General features: G+C 49.0%; 1 protein-coding gene across 1 annotated transcript in view; it reads right to left on the bottom strand.

The window, feature by feature from the left end:
* The window catches only part of LOC138854656 (pancreatic triacylglycerol lipase-like), a 30,291-nt gene extending 5,376 nt beyond the window's left edge, over positions 1-24,915 (bottom strand). The window contains exons 1-8 of the mRNA XM_070099010.1: positions 24,732-24,915; positions 23,432-23,586; positions 23,020-23,133; positions 19,420-19,566; positions 15,889-16,009; positions 10,287-10,403; positions 9,649-9,771; positions 2,593-2,844 (exon numbers count right to left, since the gene is read on the bottom strand). Of these exons, the coding sequence (XP_069955111.1) occupies positions 2,593-2,844; positions 9,649-9,771; positions 10,287-10,403; positions 15,889-16,009; positions 19,420-19,566; positions 23,020-23,133; positions 23,432-23,586; positions 24,732-24,915 (1,213 nt within the window). The remainder of the gene's footprint in view (positions 1-2,592; positions 2,845-9,648; positions 9,772-10,286; positions 10,404-15,888; positions 16,010-19,419; positions 19,567-23,019; positions 23,134-23,431; positions 23,587-24,731) is intronic.
* Positions 24,916-27,343: the final 2,428 nt, after the last annotated feature.

The following is a 27,343-nucleotide window of genomic DNA, read 5'->3' as shown; positions in this document are numbered from 1 at the left end:
TGTGTGTGTGTGTGTGTGTGTGTGTGTGTGTGTGTGTGTGTGTGTGTGTGTGTGTGTGTGTGTGTACTCACCTAGTTATGTTTACATAATTGTTGTTGCAGGGGTCGAGTCATAGCTCCTGGCCCCGCCTCTTCACTGGTCGCTACTAAGTCCACTGAGCTTTATCATACCTCTTCTTAAAGCTATGTATAGATCCTTCCTCCACTACATCACTCTCCAGACTATTCCACTTCCTGGCAACTCTATGACTGAAGAAATACTTCCTAACATCCCTGTGACTCATCTGAATTTTCAACTTCCAACTGTGTCCCCTTGTTGCTGTGTCCCATCTCTGGAACATCCTGTCTCTGTCCACCCTGCTAATTCATCTCAGTATTTTATGTCATTATCATGTTCCCTCTATCCCTCCTATCAGTGTCATCAGGTTGAGTTCCCTTAACCTCTCCTCGCTGGACAAACCCCAGAAGACTGGTCTGCGACCAGTCTTCTTGTAAACCTTTGCACTTTCTTCAATTTCTTTACGTATCTGACAAGGTGCGGGTTCCAAACTGGTGCTGCATACTCCAGTATGGGCCTGCTGTACATGGTGTACAAAGTCTTGAACGATTCCTTACTGAGGTATCGGAACGCTATTTTCAGGTTTGCCAGGCGCCCGTATGCTGCAGCAGTTATCTGATTGATGTGCGCCTCAGGAGATATGCTCAGCGTTATATTCACCCCAAGATCCTTTTCCTTGAGTGAGTTTTGCAACCTCTGACCTCCTAGACTGTACTCCGTCTGTGGTCTTATTTTTCCTTTCCCAGGCTTCATAGCTTTGCACTTGTTGGGGTTAAACTCTAAGGGTTATTTTGTCAGGCCAGGCTTGCAGCCTGTCCAGATCCCCTTGTAGACTTACTTGATCCTCGTGTGTGTGTGTGTGTGTGTGTGTGTGTGTGAGTGTGTGTGGTGTGTGTGTACTTACCTAGTTGAGGTTGCGGGGGTCGAGTCCGAGCTCCTGGCCCCGCCTCTTCACTGATCGCTACTAGGTCGCTCTCTCTGAACCGTGAGCTTTATCATACCTCTGCTTAAAGCTATGTATGGATCCTGCCTCCACTACATAGCTTCCCAAACTATTCCACTTACTGACTACTCTGTGGCTGAAGAAATACTTCCTAACATCCCTGTGATTCATCTGTGTCTTCAACTTCCAACTGTGTCCCCTTGTTACTGTGTCCAATCTCTGGAACATCCTGTCTTTGTCCACCTTGTCAATTCCTCTCAGTATTTTGTATGTCGTTATCATGTCCCCCCTATCTCTCCTGTCCTCCAGTGTCGTCAGGTTGATTTCCCTTAACCTCTCCTCGTAGGACATGCCTCTTAGCTCTGGGACTAGTCTTGTTGCAAACCTTTGCACTTTCTCTAGTTTCTTTACGTGCTTGGCTAGGTGTGGGTTCCAAACTGGTGCCGCATACTCCAATATGGGCCTAACGTACACGGTGTACAGGGTCCTGAACGATTCCTTATTAAGATGTCGGAATGCTGTTCTGAGGTTTGCTAGGCGCCCATATGCTGCAGCAGTTATTTGATTGATGTGCGCTTCAGGAGATGTGTCTGGTGTTATACTCACCCCAAGATCTTTTTCCTTGAGTGAGGTCTGTAGTCTCTGGCCCCCTACACTGTACTCCGTCTGCGGTCTTCTTTGCCCTTCCCCAATCTTCATGACTTTGCACTTGGTGGGATTGAACTCCAGGAGCCAATTGCTGGACCAGGTCTGCAGCCTGTCCAGATCCCTTTGTAGTTCTGCCTGGTCTTCGATCGAGTGAATTCTTCTCATCAACTTCACGTCATCTGCAAACAGGGACACCTCAGAGTCTATTCCTTCCGTCATGTCGTTCACAAATACCAGAAACGGCACTGGTCCTAGGACTGACCCCTGTGGGACCCCGCTGGTCACAGGTGCCCACTCTGACACCTCGCCACGTACCATGACTCGCTGCTGTCTTCCTGACAAGTATTCCCTGTTATCCCTGCTTGGTCCTCCAGTTTTTGCACCAATCTCTTGTGTGGAACTGTGTCAAACGCCTTCTTGCAGTCCAAGAATATGCAATCCACCCACCCCTCTCTCTCTTGTCTTACTGCTGTCACCATGTCATAGAACTCCAGTAGGTTTGTGACACAGGATTTCCCGTCCCTGAAACCATGTTGGCTGCTGTTGATGGGAACATTCCTTTCTAGGTGTTCCACCATTCTTCTCCTGATAATCTTCTCCATGATTTTGTATACTATACATGTCAGTGACACTGGTCTGTAGTTTAATGCTTCATGTCTGTCTCCTGTGTGTGAGTGTGTGTGTGTGTGTGTGTGTGTGTGTGTGTGTGTGTGTGTGTGTGTGTGTGTGTGTGTGTGTGTGTGTGTGTGTGTGTGTGTGTGTGTGTGTGTGTTAAATTGCATAATGCTAAATAGAGCTTAGCATTCTGTCTCTTTCTCTCTCTCTCTCTCTCTCTCTCTCTCTCTCTCTCTCTCTCTCTCTCTCTCTCTCTCTCTCTCTCTCTCTCTCTCTCTCTCTCTCTCTCTCTCTCTCTCTCCCTCTCTCTCTCGCACACTCTCACTCACTACAAAACGGACTCTGGTCGTCCGTGATCAAGTACAACTTCCTGGGTGTCCTCTCAGTCTTGTTGTAGACATCAGCATGAGCGCCCATGGTGGCGCACCTCTCCAGCCCACGCCCACACTGCCAGCACACGCCCTGCCAGTACGCCTCCCACGACCCACACTCCAGGCCCATGAAGGGACACACGCTATTGATGGACTCTGTGAAGTACTCGTACGAGCGGATGTGGTTGCAGCCTATGTAGCGTCGGACTCCTGTGGAGGAACACTGGCTTAGTGCTGGCTTGGTGGTGTTGGTGGCTTGGTGGTGTTGGTGGCTTGGTGGTGTTGGTGGCTTGGTGGTGTTGGTGGCTTGGTGGTGTTGGTGGCTTGGTGGTGTTGGTGGCTTGGTGGTGTTGGTGGCTTGGTGGTGTTGGTGGCTTGGTGGTGTTGGTGGTGTGGTGGTGTTGGTGGCTTGGTGGTGTTGGTGGCTGGCCTGCGGTGCTGGTCGGCCTGCGGTGCTGGCGGTCTGCGGTTAGCGGCCTGCGGTGCTTGGTGGCCTGCGGTGCTGGTGGCCTGGCGGCGTTCAGTACTTGCGGTGCTGGTGGCCTGTTGGTGCTGGTGGTCGGTGGTGCTGGTGGTGGTGGCTGGCGTTGCTGGCTTGGCGGTTGGTTGGCCTGGCGCTGGTGGTGCTGGTGGCCTGCGGTGATGGTATTTGCGGTGTTTGTGGCCTGCGGTGCTGCTGGCCTGGTGGTGTTAGTGGCCTGGCGGCGTTAGTGGCCTGCGGCGCTGGTGGCGCGGTGCTGGTACCTGGCGGTGCTGGCGGCCTGGCGGTGCTGGTGGTGTGGCAGTGGTATCGGTGGTGCTGGTACCTTTGGCGGTGCTGGTGGCTGGTGGTGCTGATACCTGGCGGTGGTGGCGGCGCTGGTAGGCCTGGCGGTGCTGGTGGCCTGCGGCGCTGGTGGCCTGCGGTGCTGGTGGCGGCCTGCGTTGGTACTTGGCTGGTGGCTGGGTGTGGCCTGGTGGCCAGTGGCCTGCGGGTTAGTGCAAGGTGCGGCGTGGTGGCCTGCGGTGCTGGCATGGCCTGGCTGGCGCTGGTGGCCTGGGTGGTGCTGGCGGTGGCGGCGTGGCCTGGCGGCCTGCTTGGTGGCCTCGCGGCGCTGGTGGCCTGGCGGCGCTGGTGGCCTGCGTGTTGGTGGCCTGGCGGCGGTTAGTGGCCTGGCTGGCGTTAGTGGCCTGGGCAGGTGCTTGGTGGCCTGCGGTGCCTGGGTGGCCTGGCGGTGCTGCTGGTGCCTGGCGGTGCTTGGTGGCCTGGCGTCAGCGGTACCTGGCGGCGCTGGTGGCCTGGCGGCGCTTGGTGGCCTGGCAGTGCCAGCGGCCTGGCTCTTGCGCCCGTGGTGCCTGGTGGCCTGGTGGCGCTTGGTGGCCTGCGTTGTTAGCTGGCCTGGCGTGGTGCCTGTGGCCTGGGTCTGGCGGTGCTGGCGGCTGGCGGCCTGCTGGTGCCTAAGGTGCGGTGCTGGTGGCTGGTGGTGCTGGTGGCTGGTGCCTTCAGGTGGCCGGGTACGCGGTTGGTCGGCCTGGCGGCATTGGTGGCCGGCATTCGGTGGCCTGCGGATGCCAGTGGCCTGTGGCAGTGCCGTGCGGTGCTGGTGGCCTGCGGTGCTGGTGGCGGTGTCGGCAAAAGGTGGCTCCGGTGGCTGGCTGCGCTGCGGCGTGCGGCAGGCCGTACCGCGGTGCTGGTGTCGCGGTGCTGGTGGCCTGGCGGTGCCGTTAGTGGCCTGGCGGTGCTTGGTGGCCTGCGGTGCCTTGGTGGCCTGCGGTGCCTGGTGGTCTGCGGTGCTGGTGGCCTGCGGCGCTGGTGGCCTGGCGGCGTTGGTACCTGGTTGGCAATTCCAGTGGCCTGCGGTGCTGGTGGCCTGCGGTGCTGGTGGCCTGGCGGTGCTGGCGGTGCGGGTGCTGGTCACCTGGCGGTGCTTGGTGGCCTGGCGGTGGCTGGTGGCCTGCGGTGATGGTGGCCTGCGGCGCCTTTGTGGCCTGCGGTGTTGCTGGCCTGGTGGCGTTAGTGGCCTGCGGCGTTAGTGGCCTGGCGGTGCATGGCCTGGCCTGGCGGTGCTGGTACCTGCGGTGCTGGTGGCCTGGTGCTGGCTGGTGCGGTGGCGCTGGTGGCCTGGCTGCTGGCGGTCTGCGGCTGGTGGCCTGCGGTGCTGGACCCGGCCTGGCGGCGCTGGCGGTGCGGTGCTTGGTTGGTCTGCGGTGCTGGTACCTGCAGTGCTGGCGGCCTGCGGTGCTGGGCTCCTGGCAGCTGGCGGTTTGGTGGCGCTGGTGGCTGGTGGGGTTAGTGGCCTTGGTGGGGTTAGTGGCCTGCGGTGTTCTGGCGGCCTGCGGCGTGGTGGCCTGCGGTGCTGGTACCGGTGGCGGCGTGGTGGCTCGCTGGTGGCCTTGCGGCTGCTGGTGCTGGCGCCTGGCGGTGCTGGTGGCTTGGTTAGTGGCGTTGGTACCTGGCGGGTGCAGGTGGCCTGGCGGCTTGTTAGTGGCCCGCGGCGCTTGGCGGCCTGGCGGTGCTGGTGGCCTGCGGCGCTTGGTAGGCCTTGGTTGGCGGCCTGGCGGTGCAGCCTGGCCTGCGGCCGTTCGGTACCTGCGGTGCTGGTGGCCTGGCAACAGTGGCCTGGCGGTCGGTGGTCAACGTTAGCGGCCTCCGGCGGTGCTGGTGGCCTGCGGTGCTTGGTATCGGTGGCGCTGGTACTCCGGCGGTGGCTGGCGGTGCTGGTGTTGGCAGGCGGCTGGCGGTGCCTTGGTGGCCTGGCGGTGCTGGTACTCGGTGGCGTTGGTAGGCTGACGGCGCGGTGCGGGTAAGCTGGTACCTGGTGGCGTTGGCATCTGGCGGTGTTAGTGGCCTGCGGCACTGGTGGCGGCTGGTGGTCTGGCGGCCTGCGGCCTGGTGCGTGGTCCGGCGGTGCGGTGCGGTTGGTGGCCTGCTCAGTGGCGGCTGGTGGCTGCGGTGACGGCCTGGCCTGGCGTGGCGGCCTGGTAACGGTGCTGGTGGCCTGGGCGACGCCTTGGCGGCCTGGTGGCGTTAGTGGCCTGGTGGTGCTTGGTGGCCTGCGGCGTTGGTGGCCTGCGGTGCTGGTGGCCTGGCGGTTGCTGGCCTGGCGGCGCTGGCGGGCCTGCGGCGCTGGTGGCCTGGCGGCTTGTTGGCAGTGGCCTGCGGTGCTGGTGGCTGGCGGTGCTGGTGGCCTGGTGGCTGCGGTGCAGGTGCTGGTGCTCAGGGGCGGGTGGTGGCCTGGCTCGGGCGGTGTCGGTGTGCTGGCCTGGCTGGTGGCGAGTGGCCTGCGGCGTTAGTGGCCTGCGGTGCTGGTGGCCTCGCGGTGGCTGGCCTGGCGCCGGTGCCCTGGCGGTGGCGGTGGTGCGGCGGTGGCGGTGGCGGTGGTACTGGTGCTTGGTGGCCTGGGCGGTGCTGGTGGCCTGGCGGCGCTGGTGGCCTGGCGGTGCTGGTGGCCTGCGGCGGCGTTGGTGGCCTGGTGGTGCTGGCGGCCTGGCTGGCGTGGCATGGCCGCTGGTGCGTTGGTACCTGCGCTGCTGGGTCCGGGCATGGGCTTGGCTGGTACCTGGCGCTGGTGGCTGGCCGGTGCTGGTGGCCTCGGTAGGTGCCTGGCTGGGTGGTGCCTGGTGCCTGGTGGCCTGGTGGCGTTGGTACCTTGGCGGCTTAGTGGCCTGGGCGGTGCTTGGTGGCCTGCGGTGCTGGTGGCCTGCGGTAAGCTGCGCCCTGGTGGTGCTGGTGGCCTGGCGGTGCTGGTGGCCTGCGGGGCTAGTGGCCTGCGGCTGCTGGCTCCTGGCGGTGCTGGTGGCCTGCGGTGTTAGTGGCCTGCGGTGCTGGTGGTTTGGCAAGGTGTTGGTGGTGGCCTGCAGGTGCAGGTACCTGGCGGTGCTGGTGGCCTGGTGGTGCTGGTACCTGCGGTGCCTGCTATGGCTGGCTGGTACCTGGTGGTGCTGGTATGGTGTTGGTGGCTTGGTGGTGTTGGTGGCTTGGTGTGTGTGGCTTGGTGGCTTGTTGGTGTTGGTGGCTTGGTGGTGTTGGTGGCTTGGTGGTGTTTGGTGGTGTTGGTGGCTTGGTTGTGTTAGTGGCTTGGTGGTGTTGGTGGCTTGGTGGTGTTGGTGACTTGGTGGTGTTGGTGGCTTGGTGGTGTTGGTGGCTTGGTGGTGTGGTGGTGTTGGTGGCTTGGTGGTGTTGGTGGCTTGGTGGTGTTGGTGGCTTGGTGGTGTTGGTGGCTTGGTGGTGTTGGTGGCTTGGTGGTGTGGTGGTGTTGGTGGCTTGGTGGTGTTGGTGGCTTGGTGGTGTTGGTGGCTTGGTGGTGTTGGTGGCTTGGTGGTGTTGGTGGCTTGGTGGTGTTGGTGGCTTGGTGGTGTTGGTGGCTTGGTGGTGTTGGTGGTGTTGGTGGTGTGTGGTTGGTAGGTAGGTAGAAAGAGAGAGACAAGCAGACAGATAAAGAGAGAGCAATGTTTTGGGTACAAGCACACATACATAATCTCTCTCTCTCTCTCTCTCTCTCTCTCTCATATATATATATATATATATATATATATATATATATATATATATATATATATATATATATATATATATATATATATATATATATATATATATATGTATATATATACATACATATTGAATTCAATAAGCCATCTATGTGAACTGGCTTCAGAGGCTCAGAAAGGGGATCCAACTCCCAAGAGTCTAGTGGAAATCTTGTACTGCTCATTAAATTGCGTAAAAGGAATATATTATAGGATCAGAAGCGGAGGCAGACGACTGACGGCAGTGATGCTAAGGATGGATGATTGGATCCCATCCATCCGGCTGCGTTACCCGTATTTAATCGCTTATTCAGATTTTCTTTGCCAATTTTCTGACACTGATTCTCTTTGGGTGAGGATTAAATTGTTTTGATCATGGGATCCGGCAGGCATAAACAAGGAGATTAAAGCCTAGATGAAAGTCGTTTGGTCCTCTTTAAGGAGAGTTGTATCCTCTTTAAAAAAAAGTGAATCCTCTTTAAAAAAAGGGTTGGATCCTCTTTAAATAGAGTTGGATTCTCTTGAAAAGGGGTTAAGATCCTCTTTAAAAAGGGTTGTATTATTATAAAAAAGTTGGATCCTCTTTAAAAATGTTGTATCCTCTTTCAAAAGGTTGGATCTTCATTTAAAAGGTTGGATCCCTTTCTAAAAGGTTGGATCCTCTTTTAAAAGGTTGAATCCTCTTTTAAAAGGTTGGATCCTCTTTTGAAAGGTTGAATCCTCTTTTAAAAGGTTGGACCCTCTTTAAAAAGGTTGGATCCCCTTTTAAAAGGTTGAATCCTCTTCTAAAAGGTTGAATCCTCTTTTAAAAGGTTTGATCCTCTTTTAAAAGGTTGAATCCTCTTTAAAAAGGTTGAATCCTCTTTTAAAACGCTGAATCCCCTTTTAAAAAGCCTGAATACTTTCTCTTAGATAAAATGTTCAAAAGTTTAACCCCCTTCGTCTTGCAGCCGTCGCTAATTCAACTAAACAGAGACAATCTGATGCCAGGTAGGAAGGGAATCAATACCAATCCTACTGTAACAAGGATCAAATTCCCCCGTAATATGATCACGAGGTAGGACTGAACACTACACAATAACTGGGAATTCATATGAGGAATTAAGGCGGCTATTTTGCAGCGCTGAGAGTCGCCGCTGGCAGCTCCTAAATGCGATTTGCTTGGGAAAGAATTGAATTCCATTCTCATTGAGGAGGATTGTGGGATAGCATGTCTGACACCCCCCCCCCTCCCTCATCCCACCGCCCCAGGACTCTCTCTCTCTCTCTCTCTCTCTCTCTCTCTCTCTCTCAGTGTGTTCTGAGAGAGAGAGACAGACAGACAGAGAAAGACAGACAGACAGACAAACAGAGACAGACTGAGAGAAAGAGAGAGACAGACAGACAGACTGAGAGAGGGACAGAGAAACAGAGAGACAGAGAAACAGAGAGAGAGAGAGAGAGAGAGAGAGAGAGAGAGAGAGAGAGACAGACAGACAGACAGACAGACAGACAGACAGACAGACAGACAGACAGGAATGTCATCAGATAAAGACCATACATAATACACGTACTTGAGGTCTGTGGACCAACTTAAGAACATAAGAAAGAAGGAAAATTGTAGCTGGCCTACTGACCCATGCGAAGCAGGTCTATGTCCCCTCAGATTACCCCAGTGACCCACCTAGTCAGGTCACTTCCACTTAAGGAAGGAGCAGGGCATCAGACCTAGTAGCACAAGCTAGTCAGGTCCAACTCACACCCACCCACACCTACTCATGTATTTATCTAACCTATTTTTAAAGCTACACAACGTTCTGGCCTCTATAACGGTACTCGGGAGTTTGTTCCACTCATCCACAACTCTATTACCAAACCAGTGCTTTCTATATCCTTCCTGAATCTGAATTTTTCCAACTTGAAACCATTGTTGCGAGTCCTGTCTTGGCTGGAAATTTTCAGCATGCTATTTACATCCCGTTTATTTATTCCTGTTTTCCATTTATACAACTCAATCATATCCCCCCTAATTCTACGCCTTTCGAGAGAGTGTAGATTCAGGGCCTCAGTCTATCCTCATAGAGAAGATTTCTGATACATGGGATCATCTTTGTCATCCTCCTTTGTACATTTTCCAGAGCATTTATATCCATTCTGCAATACGGTGACCAGAACTGAGCAGCATAGTCTAAATGAGGCCTAACCAAGGATATATAGAGTTGAAGAACAACCTGAGGACTCCTATTATTTATACTTCTAGATATGAAGCCAAGAATTCTGTTAGCTTTGTTGCGAACACTAATGCACTGTTGTCATGGTTTTAGATTACTGCTAACCAGAACTCTTAAATCCTTTTCGCAATCAGTAGTATTAAGATCTACATTATTTAGTTTATATGTGGCATGGTTATTGTCCTGTCCAACATTTAGAACTTTGCATTGTCTATATTAAACTGCAGCTGCCAGTTTACTATCAGTATATACATATCAGTAATAAAATAACTTATACATATAAGAGTGGTCATACCGTAGGGAATATTGCCGTTCTCCCTGGCAACGGCATCCAACAGGTGAACGCCACAGCCTGGCATACTGACTCCACCGTTGGGGTAGAAATCTAGGTGGCCAGCTGGTTGAAGTATCCCCAGACCTGCTGTGTGGGAGTGGTGTGTGTGGGAGGGAGTTGTAGGTGTGTGGGGTGGTGTGTGTGGGAGGGAGTTGTAGGTGTGTGGGGTGGTGTGTGTGGGAGGGAGTTGTAGGTGTGTGGGAGTGATGTGTGTGGGAGGGAGTTGTAGGTGTGTGGGAGTGGTGTGTGTGGGAGGGAGTTGTAGGTGTGTGGGAGTGGTGTGTGTGGGAGGGAGTTGTAGGTGTGTGGGAGTAAAAGAATGAACATTGTTTAATAAAAATATATAAATTAAACGAAGACAATATATATACATATATATATATATATATATATATATATATATATATATATATATATATATATATATATATATATATATATATATATATATATATATATATATATATTATTTATTATTTTTGTTTCACTAGAGAAGACAGAATTAGAGGTGGTTAAGTTTGATCCAAGGGAGGAGGAGGGTAGCTCCAGTTGCCTGGATGAAGAGCCTTCTCCCCAAGAGTGTAGAGCCATGCACGTACCTCCAGTGAGGATAGGTCCAGCGTCCGTGTGAATGACATCCACCAGGTCAGCGTCCGTAGGGTCCAGCCGGACCAGTGGGTCCGTGCCTTCGAAGTACGGCTCAGCCGGGTCCAGACCTGCACGCCAGGTCACGTCAGGTCAAGAGTCAGGTCAGGGTGAAGGAAGAGAATAGGTTGCCTCTAGGATAGGGATTGGCTGACTAGGCTAGGGATAGATTGGCTAGGATAGGGATAGGTGGCCTGTAGGATAGGGATAGGTAGAGGCATTCTGGGTCTTCGGTAACAGACAAATCGCCACACAGTGTCTTCATCAGTCCTATACAAAGAATGGTGAAAATCGGGACTTTGGGGTAATCAGTCCCTCATCCTGGAGTCGGTATAATCAGTCCCTCATCCTGGAGTCGGTATAATCAGTCCCTCATCCTGGAGTCAGTATAATCAGTCCCTCATCCTGGAGTCGGTATAATCAGTCCCTCATCCTGGAGTCTGTATAATCAGTCCCTCATCCTGGAGTCGGTATAATCAGTCCCTCATCCTGGAGTCGGTATAATCAGTCCCTCATCCTGGAGTCGGTATAATCAGTCCCTCATCCAGGAGTCGGTATAATCAGTCCCTCATCCAGGAGTCGGTATAATCAGTCCCTCATCCTGGAGTCTGTATAATCAGTCCCTCATCCTGGAGTCGGTATAATCAGGCCCTCATCCTGGAGTCGGTATAATCAGTCCCTCATCCTGGAGTCGGTATAATCAGTCCCTCATCCTGGAGTCGGTATAATCAGTCCCTCATCCTGGAGTCGGTATAATCAGTCCCTCATCCTGGAGTCTGTATAATCAGTCCCTCATCCTAGAGTCGGTATAATCAGTCCCTCATCCTGGAGTCGGTATAATCAGTCCCTCATCCTGGAGTCTGTATAATCAGTCCCTCATCCTAGAGTCGGTATAATCAGTCCCTCATCCTGGAGTCGGTATAATCAGTCCCTCATCCTGGAGTCTGTATAATCAGTCCCTCATCCTAGAGTCGGTATAATCAGTCCCTCATCCTAGAGTCGGTATAATCAGTCCCTCATCCTGGAGTCGGTATAATCAGTCCCTCATCCTGGAGTCGGTATAATCAGTCCCTCATCCTGGAGTCTGTATAATCAGTCCCTCATCCTGGAGTCGGTATAATCAGTCCCTCATCCTGGAGTCTGTATAATCAGTCCCTCATCCTGGAGTCGGTATAATCAGTCCCTCATCCTGGAGTCGGTATAATCAGTCCCTCAGTCTTCTCAAGATCTTTTCAAGACTGATGAACCGATTACATCGACTCCAGGATTACCCCAAATCCTGACTTCCACCATTCTTCGTATAGGACTGATGAAGACACTGTCAGGAGAAACGTTGTTACAGTACAAATATCCTTGTGTTGTGTAAGTATCTAATTTATCAGCTTGTCGGTTCTCTGAACCATCTATCCTGGTTCAATACGTCAGGTCATCTCAGGGTCACAGGTCATCTCAGGGTCACAGGTCATCTCAGGGTCACAGGTCATCTCAGGGTCACATGTTATCTCAGGGTCACAGGTCATCTCAGGGTCACAGGTCATCTCAGGGTCACAGGTCATCTCAGGGCCACAGGTCATCTCAGGGTCACAGGTCATCTCAGGGTCACAGGTCATCTCAGGGTCACAGGTCATCTCAGGGTCACAGGTCATCTCAGGGCCACAGGTCATCTCAGGGTCACAGGTCATCTCAGGGTCACAGGTCATCTCAGGGTCACATGTTATCTCAGGGTCACAGGTCATCTCAGGGTCACAGGTCATCTCAGGGTCACAGGTCATCTCAGGGTCACATGTTATCTCAGGGTCACAGGTCATCTCAGGGTCACAGGTCATCTCAGGGTCACAGGTCATCTCAGGGCCACAGGTCATCTCAGGGTCACAGGTCATCTCAGGGTCACAGGTCATCTCAGGGTCACAGGTCATCTCAGGGCCACAGGTCATCTCAGGGTCACAGGTCATCTCAGGGTCACAGGTCATCTCAGGGTCACAGGTCATCTCAGGGTCACAGGTCATCTCAGGGTCACAGGTCATCTCAGGGCCACAGGTCATCTCAGGGTCACAGGTCATCTCAGGGTCACAGGTCATCTCAGGGTCACAGGTCATCTCAGGGCCACAGGTCATCTCAGGGTCACAGGTCATCTCAGGGTCACAGGTCATCTCAGGGTCACAGGTCATCTCAGGGTCACAGGTTATCTCAGGGTCACAGGTCATCTCAGGGTCACAGGTCATCTCAGGGTCACAGGTCATCTCAGGGTCACAGGTCATCTCAGGGCCACAGGTCATCTCAGGGTCACAGGTCATCTCAGGGTCACAGGTCATCTCAGGGTCACAGGTCATCTCAGGGCCACAGGTCATCTCAGGGTCACAGGTCATCTCAGGGTCACAGGTCATCTCAGGGTCACAGGTCATCTCAGGGTCACAGGTCATCTCAGGGTCACATGTTATCTCAGGGTCACAGGTCATCTCACGGTCACAGGTCATCTCAGGGTCACAGGTCATCTCAGGGCCACAGGTCATCTCAGGGTCACAGGTCATCTCAGGGTCACAGGTCATCTCAGGGTCACAGGTCATCTCAGGGCCACAGGTCATCTCAGGGTCACAGGTCATCTCAGGGTCACAGGTCATCTCAGGGTCACAGGTCATCTCAGGGTCACAGGTCATCTCAGGGTCACAGGTCATCTCAGGGCCACAGGTCATCTCAGGGTCACAGGTCATCTCAGGGTCACAGGTCATCTCAGGGTCACAGGTCATCTCAGGGCCACAGGTCATCTCAGGGTCACAGGTCATCTCAGGGTCACAGGTCATCTCAGGGTCACAGGTCATCTCAGGGTCACAGGTTATCTCAGGGTCACAGGTCATCTCAGGGTCACAGGTCATCTCAGGGTCACAGGTCATCTCAGGGTCACAGGTCATTTCAGGGCCACAGGTCATCTCAGGGTCACAGGTCATCTCAGGGTCACAGGTCATCTCAGGGTCACAGGTCATCTCAGGGCCACAGGTCATCTCAGGGTCACAGGTCATCTCAGGGTCACAGGTCATCTCAGGGTCACAGGTCATCTCAGGGTCACAGGTCATCTCAGGGTCACAGGTCATCTCAGGGTCACAGGTCATCTCAGGGTCACAGGTCATCTCAGGGTCACAGGTCATCTCAGGGCCACAGGTCATCTCAGGGTCACAGGTCATCTCAGGGTCACAGGTCATCTCAGGGTCACAGGTCATCTCAGGGTCACAGGTTATCTCAGGGTCACAGGTCATCTCAGGGTCACAGGTCATCTCAGGGTCACAGGTCATCTCAGGGTCACAGGTCATCTCAGGGTCACAGGTCATCTCAGGGCCACAGGTCATCTCAGGGCCACAGGTCATCTCAGGGTCACAGGTCATCTCAGGGTCACAGGTCATCTCAGGGTCACAGGTCATCTCAGGGTCACAGGTCATCTCAGGACCACAGGTCATCTCAGGGCCACAGGTCATCTCAGGGTCACAGGTCATCTCAGGGTCACAGGTCATCTCAGGGTCACAGGTTATCTCAGGGTCACAGGTCATCTCAGGGTCACAGGTCAACTCAGGGCCACAGGTCATCTCAGGGTCACAGGTCATCTCAGGACCACAGGTCATCTCAGAGTCACAGGTCATCTCAGGGTCACAAGTCATCTCAGGGTCACAGGTCATCTCAGGGTCACAGGTCATCTCAGGGCCACAGGTCATCTCAGGGTCACAGGTCATCTCAGGGTCACAGGTTATCTCAGGGTCACAGGTCATCTCAGGGTCACAGGTCAACTCAGGGCCACAGGTCATCTCAGGGTCACAGGTCATCTCAGGACCACAGGTCATCTCAGTCACAGGTCATCTCAGGGTCACAAGTCATCTCAGGGTCACAGGTCATCTCAGGGTCACAGGTCATCTCAGGGTCACAGGTCATCTCAGGGTCACAGGTCATCTCAGGGTCACAGGTCAACTCAGGGTCACAGGTTATCTCAGGGTCACAGGTTATCTCAGGGTCACAGGTTATCTCAGGGTCACAGGTCATCTCAGGGTCACAGGTTATCTCAGGGTCACAGGTCATCTCAGGGTCACAGGTCAACTCAGGGCCACAGGTCATCTCAGGGCAACAGGTCATCTCAGGGCCACAGGTCATCTCAGGGTCACAGGTCATCTCAGGGCCACAGGTCATCTCAGGGCCACAGGTCATCTCAGGGCCACAGGTCATCTCAGGGTCACAGGTCATCTCAGGGTCACAGGTCATCTCAGGGTCACAGGTCATCTCAGGGCCACAGGTCATCTCAGGGCCACAGGTCATCTCAGGGTCACAGGTCATCTCAGGGTCACAGGTCATCTCAGGGTCACAGGTCATCTCAGGGTCACAGGTCATCTCAGGGCCACAGGTCATCTCAGGGTCACAGGTCATCTCAGGGTCACAGGTCATCTCAGGGTCACAGGTCATCTCAGGGTCACAGGTCATCTCAGGGTCACAGGTCATCTCAGGGCCACAGGTCATCTCAGGGCCACAGGTCATCTCAGGGTCACAGGTCATCTCAGGGCCACAGGTCATCTCAGGGTCACAGGTCATCTCAGAGTCACAGGTCATCTCAGGGCCAGAGGTCATCTCAGGGTCACAAACAAGACCGTCATCAGGGAGATATTTTGGTAAATATTCAAACTTCCAATGATTTTTTGGGGTCATTCAAATATCGAATAAATTTGAAAAATATATTAATTCACCGACGGGCGTTTTATCTTAAAAAACCCAGTGGTTTTAATATTAAACCCCGTTGAGTTGTGCCTTCATACCTGGTTTAAAATAAACTTTTTTTCCGGGCAATATTTATAGTTTTTTGTTCTTTTTTTTTGGTTTAGTATAGCATGTTATTTCATGCCCTCAGGGTTTATTAAACCATAGGCCAGTAGGCCTCCTGCAGTGTTCCTTCTTATGTTCTCATGTTAAAGTGTGTGTTAGGTCAAGAAGCTGTCTGTATTGGATCAGTGACTAGGGATATGTGATGTCATGTCAAGTGACTAGTCTGACCTGTGTTCCTGGTCCACTAGTTGTGTTACTGGTCCAGTAGCTATGTTGCTGGTCCAGTAGCCGTGTTACTGGTCCAGTAGCTGTGTTACTGGTCCAGTAGCTTTGTTACTAGTCCACTAGCTGTGTTACTGGTCCAGTAGCTGTGTTACTGGTCCAGTAGATATGTTACTGGTCTAGTAGCTGTGTTACTGGTCCACTAGCTGTGTTACTGGTCCACTAGCTATGTTACTGGTCCAGTAGCTGTGTTAGTAGTCCACCAGCTGTGTTACTGGTCCAGTATCTATGTTACTGGTCTAGTAGCTGTGTTACTGGTCCACTAGCTGTGTTACTGGTCCACTAGCTATGTTACTGGTCCAGTAGTTGTGTTAATAGTCCACTAGCTGTGTTACTGGTCCAGTATCTGTGTTACTGGTCCACTAGCTATGTTACTGGTCCAGTAGCTGTGTTAATAGTCCACTAGCTGTGTTACTGGTCCAGTATCTGTGCTCCTAGTCCACTACCTGTGCTCCTGGTCCTGTATCCGTGCTCCTGGTCCACTACCTGTGATGCGGCCGAGCGTGGCTCCTCTCTCCTTGAGATACTGGCCTGTGTATCCGGCCAGCTGGGCGCCCAGACTGTGTCCCACCACGTGTATGTGTCCGGGAGGCACGCCAAGCTGGTCCTGTGGTGATACAAGACGAACAAACATACAGTCCTCCACCTCCAGAGGCTGAAAAAGACAACAGACATACAGTCCTCCACCTCCAGAGGCTGAAAAATACAACAGACATACAGTCCTCCACCTCCAGAGGCTGAACAAGACAACAGACATACGAGGATGGAGTTTACGATCCACACAGACTATGTCATTAGCTATTAAGGGTCGTCTCGTTTAGCCAGAATTCTCAGCGCTTGAGAGTGCCACCATAAACAGGGTGCTTGTGGGTGAGTTGAGTGTGGTGAAGGTACGCAGCTGTGGCGAGGATACGCCCGTGTGGCGAGGATAAACGTAACGCCAGGGAGAGGCACTCAAGACTCCCCGTGTCCCTGACCACTCAGCTGGTTGACATAGCGAAGAGTGCTCTTCTCAGCCTGGCGATTACCTTCGCCAGACTTAAGCGCTTCGGGCATTACGAGGCTTTTACAAATACGTGTGACGGTAAACTTACAGCCTCCATCACTGGCTTTTAGCAAGGCTCAATCATTTGACCGAAACATTAAAAATTGATAAAGAATCCACCAAATTTAGGACGTGCTTCCTTAAGATACCTGATGTCCATGTACATCTAGCAGTAAAATAGGTTCCTGGGTGTTAGTTGACTGGTGTGGGTCGCCCGAAATGCTCTGCATAACAAGCGGCTTTCTGTATACCTTGTACATGTACTTGGAAAAATAAAGATTATTATTATTATTATTATTAGTAGTAGTAGTAGTAGTAGTAGTAGCAGTAATACTATTAAACGCATTTATCATCGAGTTAGCTTGAGTGATGCTGCATTTTTATGATACCCAGTGTATCGAGTCTCATACCCTGGTACCACCACCATCACCACCACCACCACCATCACTACTACCACCACCACCACCACCACCACTATCTTCTACTAACACTCAAGGCGCAATACTTAATATGATCATCGCCTTACTGAAGTCTCCCAGCTCAGGCTGACAAAGTTTACCTCCTCGTGTATGTAACCCATCCTCTGTGATGGAATATGACAGGGAAATATGACTAGCTATTCTTCCCCACAATGTAACTATCACATAAACTAAGGTACGAGCACACTGCTAGTGTTCCCACAATGTAACTATCACATAAACTAAGGTACGAGCACACTGCTAGTGTTCCCACAATGTAACTATCACATAAACTAAGGTACGAGCACACTGCTAGTGTTCCCACAATGTAACTATCACATAAACTAAGGTACGAGCACACTGCTAGTGTTCCCACAATGTAACTATCACATAAACTAAGGTACGAGCACACTGATAGTGTTCCCACAATGTAACTATCACATAAACTAAGGTACGAGCACACTGCTAGTGTTCCCACAATGTAACTATCATATAACTAAGGTACGAGCACACTGCTGGTGTTCCCACAATGTAACTATCACATAACTAAGGTACGAGCACACTGATAGTGCTCCCACAATGTAACTATCACATAAACTAAGGTACGAGCACACTGATAGTGTTCCCACAATGTAACTATCACATAAACTAAGGTACGAGCACACTGCTAGTGTTCCCACAATGTAACTATCACATAAACTAAGGTACGAGCACACTGCTAGTGTCCCCACAATGTAACTATCACATAAACTAAGGTACGAGCACACTGATAGTGTTCCCACAATGTAACTATCATATAACTAAGGTACGAGCACACTGCTAGTGTTCCCACAATGTAACTATCACATAAACTAAGGTACGAGCACACTGATAGTGTTCCCACAATGTAACTATCACATAAACTAAGGTACGAGCACACTGCTGGTGTTCCCACAATGTAACTATCACATAACTAAGGTACGAGCACACTGCTAGTGTTCCCACAATATAACTATCACATAAACTAAGGTACGAGCACACTGCTGGTGTTCCCACAATGTAACTATCACATAAACTAAGGTACGAGCACACTGCTAGTGTTCCCACAATGTAACTATCACATAAACTAAGGTACGAGCACACTGCTGGTGTTCCCACAATGTAACTATCACATAAAGTAAGGTACGAGCACACTGCTAGTGTTCCCACAATGTAACTATCACATAAACTAAGGTACGAGCACACTGCTAGTGTTCCCACAATGTAACTATCACATAAACTAAGGTATGAGCACACTGCTAGTGTTCCCACAATGTAACTATCACATAAACTAAGGTACGAACACACTGCTAGTGTTCCCACAATGTAACTATCACATAACTAAGGTACGAGCACACTGATAGTGCTCCCACAATGTAACTATCACATAAACTAAGGTACGAGCACACTGATAGTGTTCCCACAATGTAACTATCACATAAACTAAGGTACGAGCACACTGATAGTGTTCCCACAATGTAACTATCACATAAACTAAGGTACGAGCACACTGCTAGTGTTCCCACAATGTAACTATCACATAAACTATGGTACGAGCACACTGCTAGTGTTCCCACAATGTAACTATCACATAAACTAAGGTACGAGCACACTGCTAGTGTTCCCACAATGTAACTATCACATAAACTATGGTACGAGCACACTGCTAGTGTTCCCACAATGTAACTATCACATAAACTAAGGTACGAGCACACTGCTGGTGTTCCCACAATGTAACTATCACATAAACTAAGGTACGAGCACACTGCTAGTGTCCCCACAATGTAACTATCACATAAACTAAGGTACGAGCACACTGCTGGTGTTCCCACAATGTAACTATCACATAAACTATGGTACGAGCACACTGCTAGTGTTCCCACAATGTAACTATCACATAAACTAAGGTACGAGCACACTGCTGGTGTTCCCACAATGTAACTATCACATAAACTATGGTACGAGCACACTGCTAGTGTTTCCACAATGTAACTATCACATAAACTATGGTACGAGCACACTGCTAGTGTTCCCACAATGTAACTATCACATAAACTAAGGTACGAGCACACTGCTGGTGTTCCCACAATGTAACTATCACATAAACTAAGGTACGAGCACACTGCTGGTGTTCCCACAATGTAACTATCACATAAACTATGGTACGAGCACACTGCTAGTGTTCCCACAATGTAACTATCACATAAACTAAGGTACGAGCACACTGCTGGTGTTCCCACAATGTAACTATCATGCAGAATAGTACAGCAGCACACTGCTAGTGTTGAAGAAGAGAGCTATCACGATCTAAGACTGGTTTAAAATACGCCACCAGTACTTCTGTACCACATGTCCTAAAGTGGTTGGGCCACTTGCCTTGTTTCCTCCTCTTCCCCTCCTTCCCATCCTTTTCCAGTATTTCTATCTTTCCTCATCCTTCTTCCTTCCCATCTCACGACAGCTCTGATCGTCTTCCTCGCCTCGCATCATACTCACTCTAAGATCCAGTATGAAGCGTCCCAGCACTGCGCCGATAAGACGTATGTTGGCCACTGTTTGCGTGTATGGTGGACCTGACCCTGACAACCAGTCCAGGATGATCACGTTGAGGTCTCTCCAGGCCAGGTACTCCGCCACCATGCTCTGTAAGACAAGAATCATGAGGGGTACTCCTCTACCATCCTCTGTAACACAAGAATCATGCCAGGTACTCCTCTACCATACTCTATAACACAAGAATCATGCCAGGTACCCCTCTACCATACTCTGTAACACAATAATCATGCCAGGTACCCCTCTACCATCCTCTGCAACGCAAGAATCATACCAGGCACTCCTGTACCATCCTCTGCAACACAAAAATCATACCAGGTACTCCTCTACCATCCTCTGTAGCACAAGAATCATGCCAGGTACTCCTGTACCATACTCTGTAACACAAGAATCATGCCAGGTACTCCTGTACCATACTCTGTAACACAAGAATCATACCAGGTACTCCTCTACCATCCTCTGTAACACAAGAATCATGCCAGGTACTCCTCCACCATCCTCTGTAACACAAGAATCATGCCAGGTACTCCTGTACCATACTCTGTAACACAAGAATCATGCCAGGTACTCCTCTACCATCCTCTGTAACACAAGAATCATGCCAGGTACTCCTCTACCATCCTCTGTAACACAAGAATCATGCCAGGTACTCCTCTACCATCCTCTGTAACACAAGAATTATGCCAGGTATTCCTATACCATCCTCTGTAACACAAGAATCATGCCAGGTATTCCTATACCATCCTCTGTAACACAAGAATTATGCCAGGTATTCCTGTACCATCCTCTGTAACACAAGAATCATGCCAGGTACTCCTCTACCATCCTCTGTAACACAAGAATCATGCCAGGTACTCCTCTACCATCCTCTGTAACACAAGAATCATGCCAGGTACTCCTCTACCATCCTCTGTAACACAAGAATCATGCCAGGTACTCCTCTACCATCCTCTGTAACACAAGAATCATGCTAGGTACTCCTATACCATCCTCTGTAACACAAGAATCATGCCAGGTACTCCTCTACCATCCTCTGTAACACAAGAATCATGTCAGGTACTCCTGTACCATCCTCTGTAACACAAGAATCATGCCAGGTACTCCTCTACCATCCTCTGTAACACAAGAATCATGCTAGGTACTCCTATACCATCCTCTGTAACACAAGAATCATGCCAGGTATTCCTATACCATCCTCTGTAACACAAGAATCATGCCAGGTACTCCTATACCATCCTCTGTAACACAAGAATTATGCCAGGTATTCCTATACCATCCTCTGTAACACAAGAATCATGCCAGGTACTCCTGTACCATCCTCTGTAACACAAGAATCATGCCAGGTACTCCTATACCATCCTCTGTAACACAAGAATCATGCCAGGTACTCCTCTACCATCCTCTGTAACACAAGAATCATGTCAGGTACTCCTGTACCATCCTCTGTAACACAAGAATCATGCCAGGTACTCCTCTACCATCCTCTGTAACACAAGAATCATGCTAGGTACTCCTATACCATCCTCTGTAACACAAGAATCATGCCAGGTATTCCTATACCATCCTCTGTAACACAAGAATCATGCCAGGTATTCCTATACCATCCTCTGTAACACAAGAATCATGCCAGGTATTCCTATACCATCCTCTGTAACACAAGAATCATGCCAGGTATTCCTATACCATCCTCTGTAACACAAGAATCATGCCAGGTATTCCTATACCATCCTCTGTAACACAAGAATCATGCCAGGTATTCCTATACCATCCTCTGTAACACAAGAATTATGCCAGGTATTCCTATACCATCCTCTGTAACACAAGAATCATGCCAGGTATTCCTATACCATCCTCTGTAACACAAGAATCATGCCAGGTATTCCTATACCATCCTCTGTAACACAAGAATCATGCCAGGTATTCCTATACCATCCTCTGTAACACAAGAATCATGCGAGGCACTGTACCATCCTCTGTTAGACAAGAATTTTCAAATAAATGAGTAAATGTGCTTTTTCGCTGAGTACCCCTCGGTGTCTGCTTGCGAGGTAAATTATAGCGTGTCTGTAATGAAGAATAATCTATAACAACAGGGGATTTGACTATGAATAATGAGAGGTGGGGGGGAGGGAATGAAGGAAACAACAGAGGGAGACAAGAGAGGAAAGGAGAAGGAAAGCACATACGAAGGTTGGGTGAGATAGGGAGTGAACGCAATAGAGAGATAAGGACCGGGATAGAGAGGGAGAAAGAAATAAAAAGAGTCAAAGATAAGGAAAGAGAGGAGTGGCAGGGAGAGAGATGGGAGGAAGACTGCAACGTCAACATGTCGAGCAGTCTTGGTTATCAAGGGCACGGCATTAACGCAGGTCAGGGTGGTGTCGAGTCAGGGCAATAGTCCTTGACCTAAATAAATGTTTTTACCACCATACCTGAAAAGCTTAGAAAAGTTACACATAGACACTGTGCGTGTATTCCTGTTAGCTGAAGAATTAGACATGTGTAAACATCTGGGTATCTTATTTCTACACACTCTTCCCATTATATCCTAGAATTTGTATTGATAAAGCCACTGGATGGCGAAACGTCTACAAATAAAGATACCCATATGTTGTACATGTGTCTAATTATTCATGTTGTTGGTACTGCATGCCATTCATACACATTCCTGCTAGTGATTTACGCAAGCTTGCTACTAGCAACCACCACATCCACAGCTGACAAAACACTTGTAACTCTCTGACTGAAATAGTGGTACCTCGGGATACGAACAGCTCAAAACTCTCTGACTGAAATAGTGGTACCTCGGGATACGAACAACTCAAAACTCTCTGACTGAAATAGTGGTACCTCGGGATACGAACAGCTGAAAACTCGAACAATTATGTAAGTGTATTTATGTAAATGGTTTCGTAAGTGTATTTTTGGGGGTCTGAAACGGAATAATCTAATTTACATTATTTCTTAAGGGAACAAATTCGTTCGGTATCGGCACTCGAACAGCCTTCTGGAACGAATTAAGTTCAATTAAGTTCGTATCCCGAGGTACCACGTGCAGCTTTTCAAGCTTAGCTGAATGACAATTCAGTAGATAGTAGATGCAGACATATATTCGATTAGTATTTCCTAATGTCAGTTTAGCTCGCCTATGTGTTTTTATTCTCTTATCGCTGTTCTCTTGTCCCCAGCCATCTTGTCTTCGCGTAAACAAACCATACGACGGGCGGGATTTGAACCCGCGGTCAGAGAGTCTCAAAACTCCAGACCGTTGCGTTAGCCACTGGGCCAGCTAGCTTCAATAAGATTCGTCCAACTAGGTGTATTTCTACACCATAGGAAGGTTAGCATAGGCACCACTGTGTCAACAAATGCAAGTTATTACAGACGAACTCTATCTCAAGTCCCCTCAAAGCCGTCAACATGACTCACGAAATCGTAATGACACGATTGCCCGTGGTATGGTTCGTTTGTAATCGTGTCATTACGATTTCGTGAGTCTTGTCTTCGCGTCTCCACGTCAGCGTGTGTCGTGGCTGAACTCACCTTCAGCCATCTCTTGTCTCCGTGTTCCAGGTACCCATGTGTCAGGACCTTCACCTGCGCCCACACGCGGAAATGGGATGAGCTCAAGCTCTTGGGGTCACCCACACGCAGTCTCTGTAGAGTATATGGAAGCACATGTGAGTACGTGGGTGTACATGTGTGGGAATACCTGAGAGCATGTTAAAGGACGTTTGAGGACGTTATTACTCTGTTAGAGTACATAGGAGTACATGGTATTACATCAGAGTACAGGCCACCCTAACCTTCCCTCACCTCCAGAGAGAAGTAAGAGAAATTTTCTCCCTCCCCCCCAAAAAAGAGCTTTTCTTTATTTTAACAATAGTAAACATTAGGGTGCACTTATCCCTCCTCTCTCTTCCCTCCCCACCCTCCCCCCTCTCCTCCCCCTCACCTGGCATCTGCTGGGATTGTCGTGCGTGTAGAGACAGAACCTGGGCATGATGGCCTCTAGGGGTAGAGGGAAGACGTTGATAGGTCGAGCCAGGGAAAAGAAAGGTTGAACGATGCTGAAGCAACCATACACACCGTAGCAACGACTGGTCAGGGCTGAGGGTAATAATAATGATCTTTTATTTCTATCAGCACATGATGCAACTTATACAGACCATAGCTGACACCAATGACATACTACTATATAGAAAACTTCTTGTTATGAAGAGCATTTAGGGCAAATTAGGTCAATTTTGTCCCCAGAATGCGACCCACACCAGTCCACTAACATCCAGGTACCTATTTTACTGATAGGCGAATATAAACAGCAGGTGTCTTAAGGAAACACCTCCTAATGAGTCCACCCGTACCGGGGATCGACCCCGAACCTCACTGTATGATCTGAGTGCGCTACCAATCGAGCTACGGGACACCCTAAGAAGGCAAGGTTAAACAACGGGTAGTAGGTGCTAGCGGTAAAGTGATAAGGGTTCCTTAATGAAGTTTGAAGCCTATCGACTACACTAGGGTCATTAAGGCTACAAGTAACAGTCTCATCAACAGAAAAATAATACTTTGCTCCCTGAGGTATTAAATTGAACTCTATGTGTATATACACTGAGAGATATACACCTCTTGGTGTATATCTCCCCAATGGAAATAAGTCACTTTGACTTTTTTGGGTTATCCCAGGTTGTCTACACATATGCTGCTATGTATGATAATCTATGTAACTGTATTTGTGTATACCTGAATCAAGTTACTAATCTCCTGTGAGTAATTACAAGGTCAAGGTAAGTGCTAAGAGTAATGGAAACACTATGTAGACATAACCTACAGGTTATATCTACATAGGTTAAATTAACATACCTTAAATCTACGTAAGTTAAATCTACATAGGTTAAAATTAGATAGGGAAATAAGCCCCACAGTGGAAATAAGTCCCTTAGTCTGACTTTTCTGGATCATCCTGGTGGGTAATTTACACTATGTATGATAATTATTATACAGTGATAATTGCACTTCTGTGTACCTGTGCCTAAATAACCGTACTATAGGTTAAATCTACTTAACAATCCAATAAAAGAGTATGACTTACTTCCACATTTTAAAATTAAGTTACTTTTAAATTAGAACTCTCACGGTTACAGAGACAAAAACACAGGTAGATACGCAATAAGAGGTCACAGTAAACAGGTGATATCACTATATGCAAAACAACTGTGAGAAAAGTAGTGAACAGGTGGATATATGTGACTTACAATTAGTGTTGTTGGTGGTATCTAGTGAGGAGAATCTCCCGTCTGCCTCGTCCTCCCTGGAGTAGTTACCATCCTGCCTGTTTGCTACTCTTTTAATGTCACTTGCCACTCCCTCTGGCACCAGGGCTCTTGGCATCAGTGCCAAGAAGGCTTGGAGTGCTGTAGTCACCGCCAGAGAACCCATTCTTTGCAAAAAAAAGGGGGGGAGGGGAATGTAGTTTCCGTCAGATGTATCATATATTTTAGTGTAGTAACCCCAAAACGTCGTTTTCTGTATCTTTTATTTTAGTATAGTTGCCCCAAAAGTCGTTTTCTGTATCTTATATTTTAGTATAGTACCCCCAAAACGTCGTTTTCTGTATCTTATATTTTAGTGTTGTATCTCCGAAAAATTCAGAGCATTTCGCCCCTCCGTGGAAGATATGTTCATTTAATATCACATATCTGCAAGTGCCTCCCAAGAATCTCATTGCTAGTAATCCCTTCCTTAAATCACTTGTTAAAGCAACTGCTCAAGAAGAAATTTCTGGCCTAGCTGGTAGTAATAAGTTATCACAAGTTATATACACTGATGGATCTAAACAGGAGTCTTCTGGCAGGGCTGCATCTGCTCTTGTTGCCACCTCCCTAGTTAAGAACCATAATAAATTTGTTGAGTTAGGCATAAGAATTATCAACTGGGCGTCTACACTGCAAACTGAATTGTTTGCAATCCTAATGGCGCTAAAGCTAACCTATGACACTGAGCTTGACTCTGTCATCATTACTGATTCTATGTCATCATTGAAGGCTCTTGGCTCATATAATGACTCCAACAACATGCTCATTGGGGAAGCCAGGTATAGATACTCAAAAATTAGGGACAGAGGAATTAATGTACAATTGCTATGGATCCCATCACACATTGGATTACTCCTTCATGATAAAGTTGATATGTTAGCCAAGAAGAATACCTAGAAGGAGAATGTAGAATATAACTTTGGTATAACTGTGTCTAGCATTAGGAATAATATTAGGAGAGAAGTAAATAATGAAAATGATTGTTATAGGAATGCAGTTAGAAGCCTGAATAGATCTATAACCCACTATGATAACATGAACGTAGATAAGTATGTTTATGGAGCAACTTGCAATGTGAACAGACTGACTGATGTTGTAGTGGCCAGGCTTAGGCTTGGTTACAAGTACTGACTGATGTTGTAGTGGCCAGGCTTAGGCTTGGTTACAAGTACTGATTGATGTTGTAGTGGCCAGGCTTAGGCTTGGTTACAAGTACAGACTGATGCTGTAGTGACCAGGCTTAGCCTTGGTTACAAGTACTGACTGATGTTGTAGTGACCAGGCTTAGCCTTGGTTACAAGTACTGACTGATGTTGTAGTGGCCAGGCTTAGGCTTGGTTACAAGTACTTCTGGCAGTTTGGGAGACACACAGATGATGATCAAACTAAATGCAAATTATGTGGTCAGGTATATAGTCACTGTCTTGAACACTCTGTGCTTAATTGTCCACTTATTGAGGAATACAGAGACAGACAGTATAATAACCTATGTGACATGTCAAGATATCTTATTAATGAAAATAAGATACCAGATATACTAAGCAAATTTCCTAAATTTGCTTGTAACAAATAAGTGAACTACAGATATATAGATATAAATCCATATGTATTCCTGTTAACCCTTTTGGGGTATAGCTCCTGGGCCTTTTGTGTATCCATATAACCTTGTGCTACCGCCCACAGGATGGATATGTTCTTGTGCTACCGCCCACAGGATGGATATGACCTTGTGCTACCGCCCACAGGATGGATATGACCTTGTGCTACCGCCCACAGGATGGATATGTTCTTGTGCTACCGCCCACAGGATGGATATGACCTTGTGCTACCGCCCACAGGATGGATATGGGGTACACAATAAACTAGCAACTGCGGTGGCAAAATCTAAAAAATCTAATCATCAGATAAAATAATTTATTTCTTTGCTACGGTTATAATGTGTGTCTACATTTCATAATTTGATTGGTACAAAGAAATCCACTATCATGCCCAGGCATTTCGGGCAGACTTAACCCAATACTTGTTCTTACTAACTTATAGAGAAAAACTTGTAACAGAAAACGTTTTATTGTTATTACTAGGGGAGACTTAATGATTATTGAATGTGCACACTTTCACCAAAACCCGCACCTAGGAATAAGTAAGTAAGTAAGTAAGTTTATTCAGGTATGCACAAATACAGTTACATAGAATTATCATACATAGCAGCATATGTGTAGACAACCTGGGATAACCCAAAAAAGTCAGACAGAGTGACTTATTTCCATTGGGGACGTATTGATCGTAATAATATCCTTGTTTCTACCAGTACATGATACAACTTATACAGACCATAGCTGACATCAGTAACATACTACTATATACAAAGTCCCTGGTTATGCAGTGCATTTCCCGCAAAATAGGTCAACTGTGTCCCCAGGATGCGACCCACACCAGTCCACTAACACCCAGGCACCCATTTTATACTGATGGGTGAACAGGGACAGAGACAGCAGGTGTGTTATGGAAACACCTTCCTGATGTTTCCCAGCAGTACTGGAGGAGATTTGAAC

The sequence above is a fragment of the Cherax quadricarinatus genome, chromosome 66, assembly GCF_038502225.1.
Source record: "Cherax quadricarinatus isolate ZL_2023a chromosome 66, ASM3850222v1, whole genome shotgun sequence".
Lineage (NCBI taxonomy): Eukaryota > Metazoa > Arthropoda > Malacostraca > Decapoda > Parastacidae > Cherax > Cherax quadricarinatus.
Note: the sequence above shows the minus strand (reverse complement) of the source record. Positions and strands in the feature narration are given on the sequence as shown.